Here is a 16,460-nt window from a genome sequence, read left to right on the forward strand (position 1 = left end):
AGATTTGCGAAGCTAAATCTTTTATTTGATTGCCTCGGGGCTGCACTGCCGCGATGAAAAAAAGCTGTTTTTTAATGTCGCAGATTTTATTTATTTAACTTTTAAATATCTACATATCTTTAAGAGGATTTAATTAAAAAAAAATGTTATTAATCTTTCTTGTTTTACTATTTTTAGAAATATTTGATATAAAAAGAATTTTATTAATTAATTTACAATCTCTGTATATATTCTGATTTAGATGTGCTCAATAATTTTGATAACTCAATTTTAACTAATATTTTAGTTCGAGCAGGGCATTCTTTCTCAAATATAGGTCACGATATTGTGATAGAATTGTATCGCGAATATAGATATCCTAAAGAGGTCAAGATTGATGTATCGATAGAACAGATTTTGCTCGTTTTATCCTCTCTTCAGAAACGACCGTATAAGAGGGTCACGACAAAATCCTAATAATTGATGACTACGTCGAACCACGTTTCGCTTACTTGCAAACTTTCGCGAAGTGCATCAATTCTGAATTTAATATTTGTTGAATATCCTGTATGCGAATGCATTGAGCAACATCTCTTCATTAATTTTCTTACTATATGTGTGTGTGTGTGAGAGATAGTAAGAAAATTAAATACGCTAAGAATTTAAAAGTATGAACTTTTTCCTTTTACATAATTATCGATTGTTAAATTAGCAAAAACGTTGGAAATAATTGCTTCTCGGTATGTCACTCGCCATAATTAGATATATTTTTAAAAGACATACTTCATTAAATATACCAGAGCTGTTTGAATCAACTGACTTAAAAAATAGCGAGATCGAGAAGACGGAAAGGGGACTAAAAGGAAAGGAAAAAGAAAAAGACAAAAGAAAAAGTACACAGTCGTGCACGTAATCGTCTCATTAATCACAAGGGACGTTTTAATTACAATGCCGTATTCGGTAGGCGTAGTAGGATAGCCTTCTAGTGTGTCGAATGCACGAGTATAATTTCAATTTACATGGCTAGCCATGGCAATAGACAGTAATCGCATAATCGAATCATGATAACATTGCGAATTACTTTAATTGCTTTTTTTACGGCTCGATAATTGCTCGTTACCGTATAACGAGTAAGTATTGGCGGTGTATCTCGTTGCCATTTAAATTGCTGTTTAAGTAAACAGCTCGATGACACGCAAAGATTAGATGCAACGAGTAGCTTCATAGCATTTCGCGTTTATTGCATGCACATTATATTAATGGATTGTATGAACGAGACACAATATTGCACTTACTGCTATTAATATAATTAAAATGACCTCAATTGGGACATGCACATTATTAGGGCCAATGAATTAGTATTGCGACTTCGATAATTATGCTAAACACAATATCAATTAATTGACAATTCAAGCGTAATGCGATATGTTTTGTTAAATTGATTACCAAATCGTATATTTAACTTTGATTAAACCAGATTGCAAAATTATAAGCTTGATGATTTTTCATTGGAATATATTGCGAGATGTTTTAATCTGCACGAAAAAATAAAAAAAAAATATTTTAACTACAATGATAATTTTTATAAGACTAAATTTTTACAAGACTAAACATAATCATCAATATTGCATTATGCATAAATTTTTAGTTATCTTACTGATAATATTAATTATTTCTTTTCTAAATTATATTTCTATTATTTTGTATTATAATAATTAATTACTCTAATAATTTCTTTATTTTTTTCAATATTATATATATTTAAATATATAAATCTAAGCAATAAAATAAATTTTTATAAATTTTGTAAGTATATAGCATAGGTATTTTTAATAGTCTGATAGCTGACGTTTGTAAAAACGGTTTCCAATTATACTAGAAAACTTTATTTTTGTTGGTTAGTTCGAAATTAAATTTTGGAAGTTTGTCAGAAATTGTGAAAGCGATAAAACTTGTCAAATCTATTGGAAATTGTAATAGATAGTTATCAAAGCAAATTTTAAACATAACCGACAGCCATGTCTCACCTGTCCAATTTTGTCGATTATTTATATTGACCTTGCGTTTGAGATTGATTATATTAGGTCAAATACATAGGTGAGTGATATCCAAAAATTTGCTCATACATTATGAAAAATGGATTTTTCAGATACCATAAATATTTTATCTCTTTTTGTAAAATTATTTAACTCTGTTTTTTTATGTATATAACTATCATTAAATTTTTGATAAGAAGCGCTTTACAGTGTGAATTAATCAAAATGAATATGTAATTAAAATAACAAGCGCGACTTTTTACATAACTTTTTCTTTGACGAAATTAACTTAGAAATTTTTTTTTTTTTATAATTAAAAGAAAGTTCAACTTTACGCGAGTTATTAAATCGTAATGCGGTGAAAGTAGAACACTTTGTACGTGTGATTCATTTTTGGCCTTTGATATCGTAACTTTTCTCCAGTGAAAACGAATAAAAGAAAAAGAAAAAGTTTTTACGTGTGTTGGACATCGTGATTTCGAAAATTGATAAGATTCTTCACGGACGAGATTTATGTGTGATTTGAAACGTTGAAAGATATAAAAGCCGAGATGGTTCACATGTTACGTGATCGCAATTCTTTGATGAACGCGATTAGTTCGAAACGATACGCAATCTCTCACCGCGCTACGCGAAATGTTCACTCCGAGTGTAAGATAACTACGTTATCCGTTTAAATTCATTATGGCGAAAATTCTTCCGACCTGCGACGATGCTCTCATAGCTCGGACATGCCCGAACGGCGTTACACATGTCGCAGGGACGAACAACTTTAATCATTCGTTAAAATAGAAGTTTGCTCGTACCTCTGTTACATGTAAATAATGGGATATTTTTATGTTTTATATTCTAAAATTGTACGATAATTTTTGAAGGGTAATTTGCCAGTTAGCTCATCGTCTCGTACGTCAAATAAATTAATTAGTTGTATAATAACGTGCATTATATCTTCTGTTTTTGATGTACGTTTAGTTTAAAATCTCTCTCACGTTACATTGTTTAAAAGAGAAGCGCGTGGTGCGCATTATTAATTAAACACATATGTAATCATACATCACAATGATTATACAAGGTCTTTTAGCTTTAATTAACTCTATCGCGGCATTAGCGAACTTTATCTCTATACCTACATTACAACTTGCAATTAGTATCAAGATCTAGGAAAAGACAAAGTGACGCAATTATCTTTCAGATAATCTTATCCGACCCTTAATTAAAGATGAAGGAATTAAAAAGAAATCAAGGTTTGCAGGTTTTTTTGATATTCTATAAAGTCGAAGGCAGAATATCGAAGAATTCTACTCTTCGATATTCTATTTTTAACTTTTAAAAGTAATAAGAATATTACTTTTTATTTTAATGTTAATTTAAAATATAAAACTTTCTACATTAATATCACGGCTGTATATTTTATAACAGCAATATTTTATCGAAATTTTATTAAAATTTTATCGAGAAAATTTACGTCTCATTGCTTTTAAGAGTTAAGAATATCTTCCGTTATGTGTTGTCAGCAACGCTAGATGCTGCCAATGTCGGGGTCACGACCTGACCGTAATTTATCGGGTCGTGAAGTAAGCATGATTGGAATTTTAGAACGCTTCGAATCTCACGGCAATTGCGGTTTCCGTTGCGAGAAAGACTTCGTATTCTTGAAAATCGTGCTGACTCACGGTTAAAATATCGTTGCAGGATTTTGACCTGTTCCATGTCGGACATTACCGGTATCTTCGTAATAAAATGAGATTACGATCTCGCGTAGAATCGCTATTACTTTGCATTTTAACGTAATGATATTTACATATTTACATTATATTAATTTAGCGAAAAAATTAAGTGTCAAAAATTTTTTTTTTTAATTTAACGTGTAAAGTGCGTAATTAATTTTTTTATTTTCCCATATTTGTGATTCGAGATATTTTTAAAATTATCTCTAAGGTGACGTTTTCCTGCATCGGTTTTTAAAACGTCAAACACACGAGGACTTTGGAGTTTAGCATCTAAATTGTAACTACGAGAAGAGATCGAGCCGAGGAAACCCTTAGGCACGCGCATACGGGTTAAGTAGTTTCTATCTCATTACTCCGTAGACGACGGTCACCCGGTAGCTTAATAAGTAGAGATGTTGAATACACAGGCGCGAGAACCTTCATATCTCAAAGCTGTATCGTAGATTCTATTCAGCTTTAGCCTCGTAACTCAGCGGCGTAATGGAGGCCGGCATAAACACGCTTCAATAAACATAGTCACCAGTCTCTCGAGACGTCTCGCTTTGTACAGAATTCTTTTCGCTTTTCTCATATTACTTATTGTTAATGTCATTGAAGCTGCTATTATATAAAGTACTTGACCTCAAATCCATGAGAGGCGCCCTAAATTATTGAGAAATGCGATACAAAATATTATAATCGTCGAATTAATATAATAATTATTATCAGGAAAATTATGTATAAATACTTTATTTATTTTTGTTTAAAAATTTTTTTGCCACCTGGTATTAAAATGTTTCTTAATGTCATCATCAAGCGCGGCAGTTACACGATGATCTACGTATGCGGGACAGCTTTTGATGTAAACATCTCGTAAATTAGGACATTGCTCGTCGGCTCCTTCAGAAAATATCTCGATCCCCTGGATATTACGTCGAGTCTATCGTTCGGAAGAACATCTCTTTTCGACGTCTCGGAAAATATTTGCGCGACATCATTTTGACGTACGGGAAAGACGCAACGGGAGAATCTTTTGGGAGAGGAGACTCGAGCGAATTATTGGATTTTACTTACTTTAAAAATGGGGAAACTTTAGGGGGGCTCAAGCGATTAAAAATCATTAAAAATCATTCGCGATATAAAGAATTTTAATTTTAAATGGTTTTTCTAAGCCTCTCAAAGATTTCAGATTAATGTCGCAATTAGATTAAATGAACAATTTTTGCTGATGTATTTTAAAAATCTTAAATTATAGCTTGTTTATGTAAATTCAATCCTGCCCTAATTATGCGCGATGAATAATTTTCAAGTTAATTATTTAGCTACTGTCGGATAGTTTATATGTTTTCCACATATGCTAACTTATATTTTTTTCAATCTTATTCGTCACTCTTGTGAAAAATATTTTGTTGAATCTTTAACACTTTGTCGTATTAATTCGAATATACATGAAATGAGAATCTCGGCATTTATTTTTTTTTTTTGAAATAAGACATCGATAAATAATTTTAAATGCCAGTCGTCAATATATTAATATAACATTTTGTTTGGATTGTAAGGTATTGATATACGTATCGTATAATAAAAAATTGTTGCCGCGAGTGATAAATTTCGGTAATTATTCGTTTTGGTAAATATTAAACTAACGAATAATTGTCTGTTTGCAGATCGATATAGAAATAAACGGTGCCTTCTGTGAAGGCTGTAAACATCTTTAAGTGTTTACAGTCCATTAATGTCTTCGATATAAGCATCTACTTGGAGGCTTAACTGTAACTGTTTAAACGAACACAGTTCGTTCCTTCAGATCGGAGAATCCGCACGCCTTTATTCGTTAATATCATTCATGTCTACGTATTTGTTTCTCCTTAAAAAATTTAATAGTGTTAAGTATTATATAAAACTTGTGTATTAAAAATAAAATAGTTAAGAAGCGTGCAGAATTATAAATCTTTCAAATTTCTAAATGTTTGTTAAGAACAGATTAAAACAGATCATTCTTTTATTAATTGTTACATAACAAATATCACTTTTACATCTTTTTAAAATCAAACATATATAACGAATAAGATTTTACGCAATGATTTAATGATTGATGGATTATTGGCAATATTCATTTCTGTATTATTAATGAGCGATAACACAACTGCGTTATAATTAACAGGGTTATATTAATCATTGTCAAATATTATCAAAAAAATTTATTTCTTTTAACAGATAATCTGTCATTAATGTCGTTATCTAAAAAAAACAGATTGGTATGATTTATAGATATTTTCGATGCGTTTTGTGTGTGTGTATGTGGTTATTTGTCGAATACTCAGTTGTGAATTCACAAATTTCAGGGGTGCAACCCATCATGCTGTTCTTCAAATGCTTTACTTCTGTAAGTATACATATATCATGTGCGAATAAAGTGCCGAGAACACAGCACTCAATTATATTGCATATCTCTTTATTGCACATAAAAGATGGATCTTTCCTGAAAAAAAAGAACACATCTATCAAACGCACAATCGCACTGGTTTTGCCAAAATACGATTTAGTGCACAAACATGTACAAATTGTCCTACTTTTATCATGTCTCTAATAATGTCTTTGCATTAATTGAACAACCACTAACAATTTTTCTCTTCAACAAAAATATAAGAAATTATATCATTTTTTAAACCTTTTATTAGACTATTGTTGCTTTCATCTCAATAGAATTAAGATTTTAACAACGTTATGTTAACTATTCGTTGCCATGAAAATGCTAATATTTGCTCTCGTCGAATTATTAATTATAAGATGAATTAAAAGGATGCAGATCTCTAATTAATTTCGTAGGAATGATAGAAACTTAGCTTATCACAGTTCGCCAAGACTGAGCCGAGCTGATGCCATTTAATTAGAGATTCGCGATGTGGAATGCCCTTATCATGCTTGCGTCAGTTGCGGAAATGCCTGTACTCATGAAAACAATGTGAATGCACAAACATTGTGACTGTAAATTTGTTCTGTTTACAAATTGCTTCCTACATTTGATATGGTTAAATTATGTTGGGAAATATTTTTTATAAAGAATATCTGAAAATATTGAGATGCTAACATTTTTAACAAATAATTAAAGACAATAAAGAGAAAAAACTTTTACAAATATCTTTTAAGCTTTACATAACATAGATAAATAATAAATTTCACATTTTTGAAATAAAATTTTAAGTGGACTTTATTTTGATTAAATTTAATCTGGATTTTAGTTTTTTGATATTTTTCTATGAAAAGAGAAAAAAAATGAATTGAGAGATATGTCAAATGATGTTCTCTCATGGCATTTGACGAGAATTTTAATTTCTCTTCAAATTATTAAATTAATATTTTTAAAAATATAAATTCCTTTATCAAGAAAAAAATTTCTAAATTTTTCAAAGTACAATTAAAATGTCATCCGCTTATTTTGAAACATAAAATTGTCGTATAATATTTATAGAATATTTTTATCTCGGGAAAAGAGTTTTAATGGGAAATTATTTTATTAACAATATTTTGACAATGAGAAAAACTCTTTTTTTTTTAAATTACGATCTAGATGCAATTTTTCTATTTTACAATTTTTGCACAAATACATCGCAGACATATTTGCGTTAGCTTTTTCTTGTCGATGAGAGAGAGAGAGAGAGAGAGAGAGAGAGAGAGAGAGAGAGAAGTAGAATATGCCATAAAATTGTACGGATAAAATGTTTTTAGGTTGTGTCAGGAAATTAATCAAGGGACGAAATTACTTTCGCTGGCGAGGGTTCCGACATTCCATTTTGCGCGCGAATATAAGGCATTAGCGTCTGACACATGATAGTGCTATACTACTTGGATCGCTACAATCAGCTGACTCACGTTGCGGCACGGAATAAATTAGCTTCGGATTCGGGATTAGATGTAGTATCTGTGTACCTAGTTTTCAATAAAAATTTTTTGTCTATGGAAAACGATATATATTAAAATAAATTAAATATTATTACCCTTTAGAAAAAGCTAAAATTTATTACTCGTATGTGCGGCAGAGCGGGATTACATCTGGAAATTAAATTTAGAAAAGATATTTTAGAATTCTACATTTTTAAAAAAATATTTTCCACCTTTTTATTTTGCCATTGAACAGTATAAAATATTTTTCACGAATATTGTCAAAATTGAATCATTACGATATTGTGCGAAGCATATGTTACGAATACAAAGTATTTTATTCGCCGTATTTTAGTCCGCCCGTGTAGTAGTCGGTGTCCGATTTTCGCACGTTGCGCGAGAGAAATAATTTATGATGTTACTACAGTAATAAAATTCTTGATACTATGGGAATAGCGCTTAATGTAGCTAGCACGAACACTGACAGGGAAGTGAATTCGTGACTTGATCCGCCGGTTGTAGCTTCCATTTCCAAGAGCATCGAGATACATGCGGGACCGGATAAGACCATGTCACGCGAGGCAGCTTTCCGGAAAAGAGACAGAAACTTTGAAAATCCCTGGTGGCTTTGAGGAGTGAATAATATAGATCTTTATTCCGCACGAATATATTTTACAATCATTTAATATCGAGATTTGATAATACGATCATGTATGTTACAATTTATTGAGAAAACTTGATGTGAAAAATTCTACGTAAATTTTCAACGAGGCAAAACGCTTTTTCATTTCTCGCAAAACCGACACGACGTGCAGGAAATATTACTTTTTTTTTCGTAGGGTGTATCCGTCTTGGGTTTACTGAGAGAGGAAACACGAAAGTGATACTATGTATAGTTTGCAAAGTATAAAAAGAACGGAGAATGAGAGAGAGGGAGAGAAGAGAGAGAGAGAGGAAGCGTTCTCTTTTTGTACAAATCTGAATGCATGTAGTATGGTTTTGCGTCTTTTCAGTATGAAACGAAGATATTTTATACAAAGTGCAATTCGTGGCGAGAATCGTATAAATTTGATTAATCCATTCACAAACTCACTACGATAACATTCGTGGCTTGTACGTCTATCGAGTCATGATAATCATCACGAATACGCGATCAAGATAGAGTTCATACATGTCGGAATTAATGCCAAGTAATTTTACAGTCGCGTGCCGACAGTTATGGAAGATTTAATTCGAGCATAATATGATATATTTCTATCAACGTTATAAAAGAAATATCTTTTTTGATTATACAAACTTGATTTACAAACAGAACAAATTGTGATAACGCGATAGAATATGTGAGAACGTACATTATGTTAATTTTTATAATTAATTTAAATATTATAAACATAGTTTAAAAATAATATTTAAGTAACGTAATATTTGATTTTTAAATATTTACGATGTATATTTTACATCTTTGAAAATCATCAAAATATTCTTCTGAAAATATTCTTTTGAGTTACGTCAATGTACTGCGTCTAATTCTGAATAATTACGTGCATCACAATTAGAAATAAAAAGCGTCGAACATGGAGCGAAACGAAGAGCTTGATGATCTAAAATAACTTTTCTACGAGCATAAATGCAAGCATTACGTAGAGACACACTTGATCGTAAATTGCTGGCGTAATTTATGAGCGCGTATTCTTGACCGTAAAAGAATTTCGGATAATACCACTGTCAGATCTTGGACTGTGTATGTGTTTGCCAGTAATGAGTCGTTTAATGCGAGAGACATAAGCGAATACGTACACACGTTTTTTATCATCAAGTGAGTATTCGAAAAAGTCCAATCCCCTGTAAATGAAGAAAGAATAATGCGCACAAGATAAGGGCTGTATTTAGAAAAATACGGATGCTCGTAAATTAAACTAGTCATACGTGAACTTTAGTGTTGCTAAAAACGCGGTGCTTCTTTCTTTTTTGCGCGATGTGTTAACAATTCCATATATATTTTTGTCAAAGTACTCACATTAATTAAATTCTTTCTCTCTCTCTTTCTTTGCTATATATTTTTATTTTCTTTTAAATAACATTTAGAGATTCGTATGCTAAAAAAAATTGTGTTAATTAAGCAACTGTACTTCGTAAATTGTCAATTTTGCAAATTGTTATAATTTTTTTTCAAAAAAATTAGTGAAAGAAGCAAGTGTTTTATCATTAAAATATTTATTTTAACATTTGTACTTCAGTTTAGGGAAGATAATGAAAGTTCCATAGTATTTCTATTAACTTATTTTGGCCTATCACAAGCTCTTTGCTGGAGGACGTCTTATTTCCTCACTTATCTTCTCTTCACTTTGGTCTGTAATCGAATAAACGCATTTGTACATAACTCGTGTACATCGATTCGAAATACAAAAGAGTCCCGAGTTTAATATCCGCTGTGACAAAAGCCGGTACATGTCTCTCGCCTTCTTTTCCGCCTACGCTTTAATTTTCTTCTTTTAAAACGAAAGGCACTGCAATGAAATTGCAACGATGGAATTACTCTAAATATTCTAAAAGACAAATGTATCCAAATTTTTAACAGAATAATTAATTTTTAAAAAAAGTGATTATTTTGAGCAATTATATTTTTTACTTGTTCTTTAAATACATATTTAATAAAGGAATTTTCAAAAAGAATTTTTTAAAATATAAATTTCTATGAAATATGATAAATAAGAATCTAATTCGCGCAATGTATTAATTATTTAAATAAAGTCAAAAATATGCTTTATATTCATTATATTACATGATAATGTAAAATTAATAATTAAACGAGTAATTAATTTTACATATAATAAATAAGAGATTAAATAAATATTATGTAAGAGATTAAATAAATATATTATTTACTCTACGATTGTGCTCTGTCGTCGCCTGATGTTTCCCCGGGCCTCCTCTTTTTCTTCTATCTGTCCTTTGCTGCTTCTTGATTGAGCATTCACTCGCAAAAATATGATTAATTGCAGAATATAGATAAACATGCAGTTTGCACGTCATTTTACATCGATTAAACGTACGCGATATTTAATCGCGGAAAAATTAATATACATTAACTGCAATTATTTAACATATATCAAACGTGTGCGCGTGGGAAAATTTTTAAAATTTTTTGATTATTAAAAGTTTTAATTAGTATGTATTTATTTAATTATAATTATTTAGTTATAATTATTTATACAACATAATTTATTTTTTGAATTTAATTATTTAATTATTAAATGCTTGATGTAATACGTTTTTTCGTCGTTTCGTCGCGATTTAATCTATAATTTGCTTGTTTTTGCACGTTTTTCAATCCGAAAATGATAAATAAATTACATTTAAATCAAGGAAAAATTTAAAGCGCGATGTAAAATATATTCGTATCCACGTGCAAAGAAACAATTATTGTTCATAAATATTATAACGAAACGACAGTTTATAATTGCAATTCTCTCTTTGCTTTGAATTGAATCGAAATGTTTAAATAGCACGAAATATCTGCTTTGCTAAATAGCTATTGCCTTATATTATTAATCGCAAGAATTAATTATTCGCCTAACCCGATAATTTCTAATTGTAATAATCTCTTCGTCACATTATCTTGCAAAGTACGATCGCGACAAGAAGATTAAACGTAATTATTCCGTATAATTATTATAATTAGCGATTATCGGATCATGCGAATAATCAATTCATGCGATTGACAATTTGTTCTCTGGCTAGACGACTATTTATGAGTAGATATTTTGCGCGATTTAAATACGTTTCAAGCAGAGAATAAAAAAATATAAATTATTATTTTATTGTGATAAATATTAATATTATTTTTACGGACGATAATTGTTTCTTTAACAATGCTTGGAAGGGATTCAAGAATACAGTAACATGCGTCAACTGTTTGTTAATAAATAATTTAATATTCAAGAGACAGAGAGAATATTCCGTATATGCATTAATTTTACAGCGAGTAATATTTCCGCGATAGTAAGGAATTCCTCGTCGCACGGTATTTGACCTTGCAAATATTCTGTGAAATCGTACGATTTTCGAATGCTTAGCAAATCCTAAAGTTTATCGTATTTTCTTGTCGCAAAATAATAAATAAAATACATGTCATATAAGATTAATATCGGGGAAAATGGCATGCAATTGTTCGTGTTCTGCTGATTAGTGCGTACACGACCATAATTAATCGGTTTTTGCGAGTGAATATATTATGAGTGCCATTAAAAACTAGCAAATGCAGGAGAGGAGCAGGAGGCCCGAGACATCAGGCGACGACAGAACAATCATAGTGATATATTATTTATTTAATCTCTTATTTATTATTTGTAAAATTGATTAGTTTCGCGATATCAATTTTACATTATCATGTAGTATTTACATTATAATGTAATAAAATATTTTAAATTTATTTTTATGTCTTCAAGTTTTAAAATATATTTGTCACAATTAATATTTTCTGTGTGTGTTCTATAAATATAAAGTATTTTAATATTGTTTAAGATTTTTTAATTTACATTATTTATATATATATATATATATATATATATATATATATATATATATGAGGATTAAATTCTTTTTTATTGCGCATATTTCGTAGAAATTTGTACATAAAAACAAATTGCTTTAAATGTTATATGTATAAATTTTTTTATTAAATCTATCTAATCTATTTCAAAGACAAATAAAATATTTAATTGCGCAAAATAATTATCTTTTAAAATATTGATTATTTTAAATATATTTTATATATATAATTTGGATACATTTGTATTTTACAGATCAACATTGTGCTCTGTAACTCCGTTGCGTATTGGTGAGTGATAAATCAAATTATTTTTTATTTTCATCTGGAGATGATTTAGCGGTTACAATATTAAAATGTATTGAATATATACATATAATATATTTAACATATATGTAGAATAAATGTGGAATAGGAAGGATTACTAGAAAATTTTTTTTTTTATCTGTACGACATAAAACCTTTTTCCTTTTTTTTCTAAGAAGAGAAATTTATCAAGCTTCTCTTCAGAGATCTTTTGTCTGGACATATTTACCATACTATATCTATTTCTTTGAATTCACTATACTTTTGAAGAGTTGCCATTCAGTAGTATTTCTACTAGGATTATCTGAAATTTTTCCTGCATATTTTTCTTACATACAACTATCGCGTTGGAAGATGCCTCGCTTGCCTCGGCCTCGTTTCTTCATCTATCTCTCTATCCATCTTTTCTCCCCCTTTCTCTATCTCTTTCCTCCTATTTCTCTCTCTTTTTCTTTCTCTCGCCTCTCTCATCTTTCACTCCCTACTAGCTTCGCCACCGTTTCCGTGCCGTCCATAGGGACGATTGACGTATCGATTCCAGTAGGGTGGTGCAGTCTGGCCTTCGCCACCGTGTCTGCGTGTTCCAAAAGTGCTGGCGTCGTCTGTCCCGCCGTTCTTCGTCTCCCGCGCCCGTTTCCACCCTATTCCTCGACCTCTTCCTCTCTCTCTCTCTCCTCTGACTGCCAGCTCCTTCTCGTCTCAAAATCAATGGGTCGAGTGCTCTCTCGGTCGAGCATGCGAGAATACGCGATAACGAAAGTCCGTACGCGTGGGGAGATCGAGAGATTGTCATGACCACTGGGTTTTCGTCTCGTCATCGCGCGCTAATCGATCTTGCCCCTTTAATTTATCCAATAATATTTCAACCGCCCAAATTCGATCAAATTTGCCAAGGGACGACACGACGATACGTCGAATTATTATTGATTGTGACCCCGCTGATAATGCGACGCTTCGTATCAACAGATAGACGTGTGATGAACGTGCACGAATTGTTGCACAGATTTTCAGAATATTTATTCTGTGTAGTAAAATAAGTTTTCTCGTGGCACACGAGGAAAAAAGCAAAATTTGTATTTTACTTTCAAAACTTGTAGAGCAAATTTAAAAGAAACCTATCTTTACGCACATCTGCAGCTCTAGATGAAAATTGTCCAAATTTTCTTTTCAACTACATTGCGACTATATTTGACATATCCTTGCCAGAGAGAAATGTCACGAAACACGTGTTTCATAAGGTATATAAGAAATTTTAATATTGATTTAAATTATCTTACTACCCTTTAATTTAACTGCAGTATCTACTGTTTATAAAGGTAGCATACGATAAATAGAAAATTAATATTACACAATAGAAAATTAATATTACTTTTTACTATTATTAATTAATTAACGTTGCAAACAAATATTTTGCATAAAAGGAATAGATAGATCTTTGATACTCGCACAAATTTCGGTCATAACTTGTGGTTTATCGTAATGGTTTATCGTAATCCCGTAGAGCCACAACTTGTCGTTCGATCGTTGCCATTAGGCTGCTTCAACAGGTAGGCTGGTAACTACAGCATTACGAGCATGTTTAATGTCCTCGTGAGTTGAGACATCACTTCTTAACATGCTCATAAATTTCAATTTTTTGCCGCTCAAAAATATGTTACATTGTTCAAATTCGCTATTTAAGAAAGAATTCGCTGCTAATTATAAAGGATTAATTTTTCGAAAAAAAGAAGAAACTTGTAATTTTATTATTATATATACTTTTCGGTAAAATTTAAAGTTATTAAAAAAGTTACTTTTAAAAATTAACATCTGTCAGTTAAAATATTTCAGAAAGTAAACTGAACTTTTTATTAAGCGGAATCTTTATAGAAGTATTTATTTTCACTCATATCTCGTCGCATCCACACGAAAGGATTTTTGCATTAGTTTGTACATAGTGAATTATAATCGCACCATGTGTAAGCACGAAGCGACAAATCCTAGAGCAGGCTTGAGGAGTAAATTCGTTGCGTTAGAAAGGCACGTTGATGTTGATACGGTGGACGGGCGACGGATGTTTACAATGCCAATACAGAAAGACGTTTGCTCAGTTGCAGATAAAGCAATTTGCAATATCTTTATAAATGGACGAGTATATCATATGCTGTTTCTTCTGACGTCTATTCCTGACGCCATCAGAGAATGCCGTACATATAAATTATCTGTTCCAAAAGTTTCGGCATACTTTCCACAATCTTCCCGTTACAAAATAGAGCTAAAGTGCTTTAAACAAAGTAGATTGCCATTCTGTCAAAAAAATAATGAGGCCGCGAATTGGGCTTATAATTCAACCTCCTCAATTTTTTTTTTTTTACGTTACACTGCAAAATTATTCTTTTATTCTCAACATCTATCTATTCTCTATCTGACAAACCAAACACGACGATCGTAATTTGTTAAAAAAATTAAAGATGACAGTTGCGTATATCGAAGTCTATGTCACAAGCCTGTGGTCACAATCTATATTAATTAGCTGATCAGCTTGCGGTTAGACAGCATCTTAATCATCTATGAGGGGGATTAATAATATACATTAACTATGAACTCTACAATTTTGAAGCAAAATATTACATATTATGTAACGGAAACAAATATTTATTTTCTGAAATTTATGCAAGAGTGCGATAATATAGTCATAGTTCGCGATGCGGGCTTTGATTGGTGATTCAACGCTCAGCGTTTGGTAAATAAATGACGTTATAAAATCTCCCTGGTGGTCGTTCATGCGAACTTATTTTTGGACGTGATCCAGAATCGTAAATGTGCAACGCCAGCTTGAATCCGAACATCGGTTTTCTTAACTCGTTTAGCATGTTTTTTATGATATTTCATCGGTATTAATCATTCCGTTTAATTCATACTTAATTTGCGGATTCAAACTACTTTTTTGCAGAAAAAATACTTTCTGCGAATGATTTTAAGAAAGCTCTTGTCAAATGTTGCCGTGACATTGAATTACGCAATAATTAAAATAAATATTTGTTGAAATTTTGTTACAATTTCTTGAGAATCTACGATTTTAACATTTTCATTAGTAATTAAATAATAATTTAAAGTGACATCTGTATATTTATCTTAATCACTGTCTCTACTGTTTTTTACAAAGATTTCGTAGATATTACGATTGACTTTTGAAACCAAGCTATAAAACTATTTATATAAATGATTTAAATATGATCATTTCAATCTAAACATCTAAAATATTATTTTACATAAAAAAATTAATATGAATATATATATTTTTTTTTTTTTTTTAAGAAATATGACTTTGATACTTTCATTGCTTATTCACTTGTTAATCGATAACGATCACATTGGCGAACTTTTAATCTAGGTTAATTAGGAGAGCGTGAGGAGTAATTACGAGATTCTGATCGAGGCGTGGCTAATGCCAAGCTGACCATTGTTTGACACGTCACCGCCATTATCGGCGGTTGATTAATGAAATTCTGCTAGTCCCCTCAAAGTGCTCTTCTGAACTGAGAGACAACGTCGAGAACTTTACGACGAATCATTTAATAACGTTAATGAAATATTTGTGGCTTCGACATACAATGCTCTCTTAATTATTACTGTTGGAAGCCTCACAACTTTTCTCTCCCCGATTCAGCTATCAAAAAGATGAATAAGCATAGCACAGCAAGCAACACTTTTTGATAAATTATGTTAGGATTATTAGGTTTGTTTTATATGCCAGGAAATATTCGCGTTCATTTTACTGACTCTTTTTATAAGGAAAATTTTTCTAACGTTTTTTAAAAATTATCAATTTTTTTAAGAAGCAACTTTGCGCGATTATAAACCTTTTACAACTTTCTAAAAAGTCAGCCTTTAGTTAATTATTCACTTAATCGATTCTTGACAAACGTTTCATAGAGTTATTGCCGTATCGTATTAGATAAAATTATACTGGATTTAAAATGATAAAGATCTCTTTTCCTTAACTCTTTTAGAAGATTC

The 16,460-nt window shown here is 30.9% G+C and overlaps 1 protein-coding gene across 3 annotated transcripts in view; it reads left to right on the forward strand.

Moving 5' to 3' along the window:
* The window catches only part of LOC126855646 (uncharacterized), a 103,235-nt gene that overhangs the window by 24,221 nt on the left and 62,554 nt on the right, over window positions 1-16,460 (forward strand). For 2 of the 3 annotated variants that reach the window (XM_050603456.1, XM_050603458.1), the window contains exon 4: window positions 6,070-6,110. The exons of the other annotated variant lie outside the window; for it this stretch is intronic. In XM_050603456.1, the coding sequence (XP_050459413.1) occupies window positions 6,070-6,110 (41 nt within the window). The remainder of the gene's footprint in view (window positions 1-6,069; window positions 6,111-16,460) is intronic. 3 annotated transcript variants of the gene reach the window in all.

The sequence above is a fragment of the Cataglyphis hispanica genome, chromosome 16 (assembly GCF_021464435.1).
Source record: "Cataglyphis hispanica isolate Lineage 1 chromosome 16, ULB_Chis1_1.0, whole genome shotgun sequence".
Classification (NCBI taxonomy): Eukaryota; Metazoa; Arthropoda; class Insecta; order Hymenoptera; family Formicidae; genus Cataglyphis; species Cataglyphis hispanica.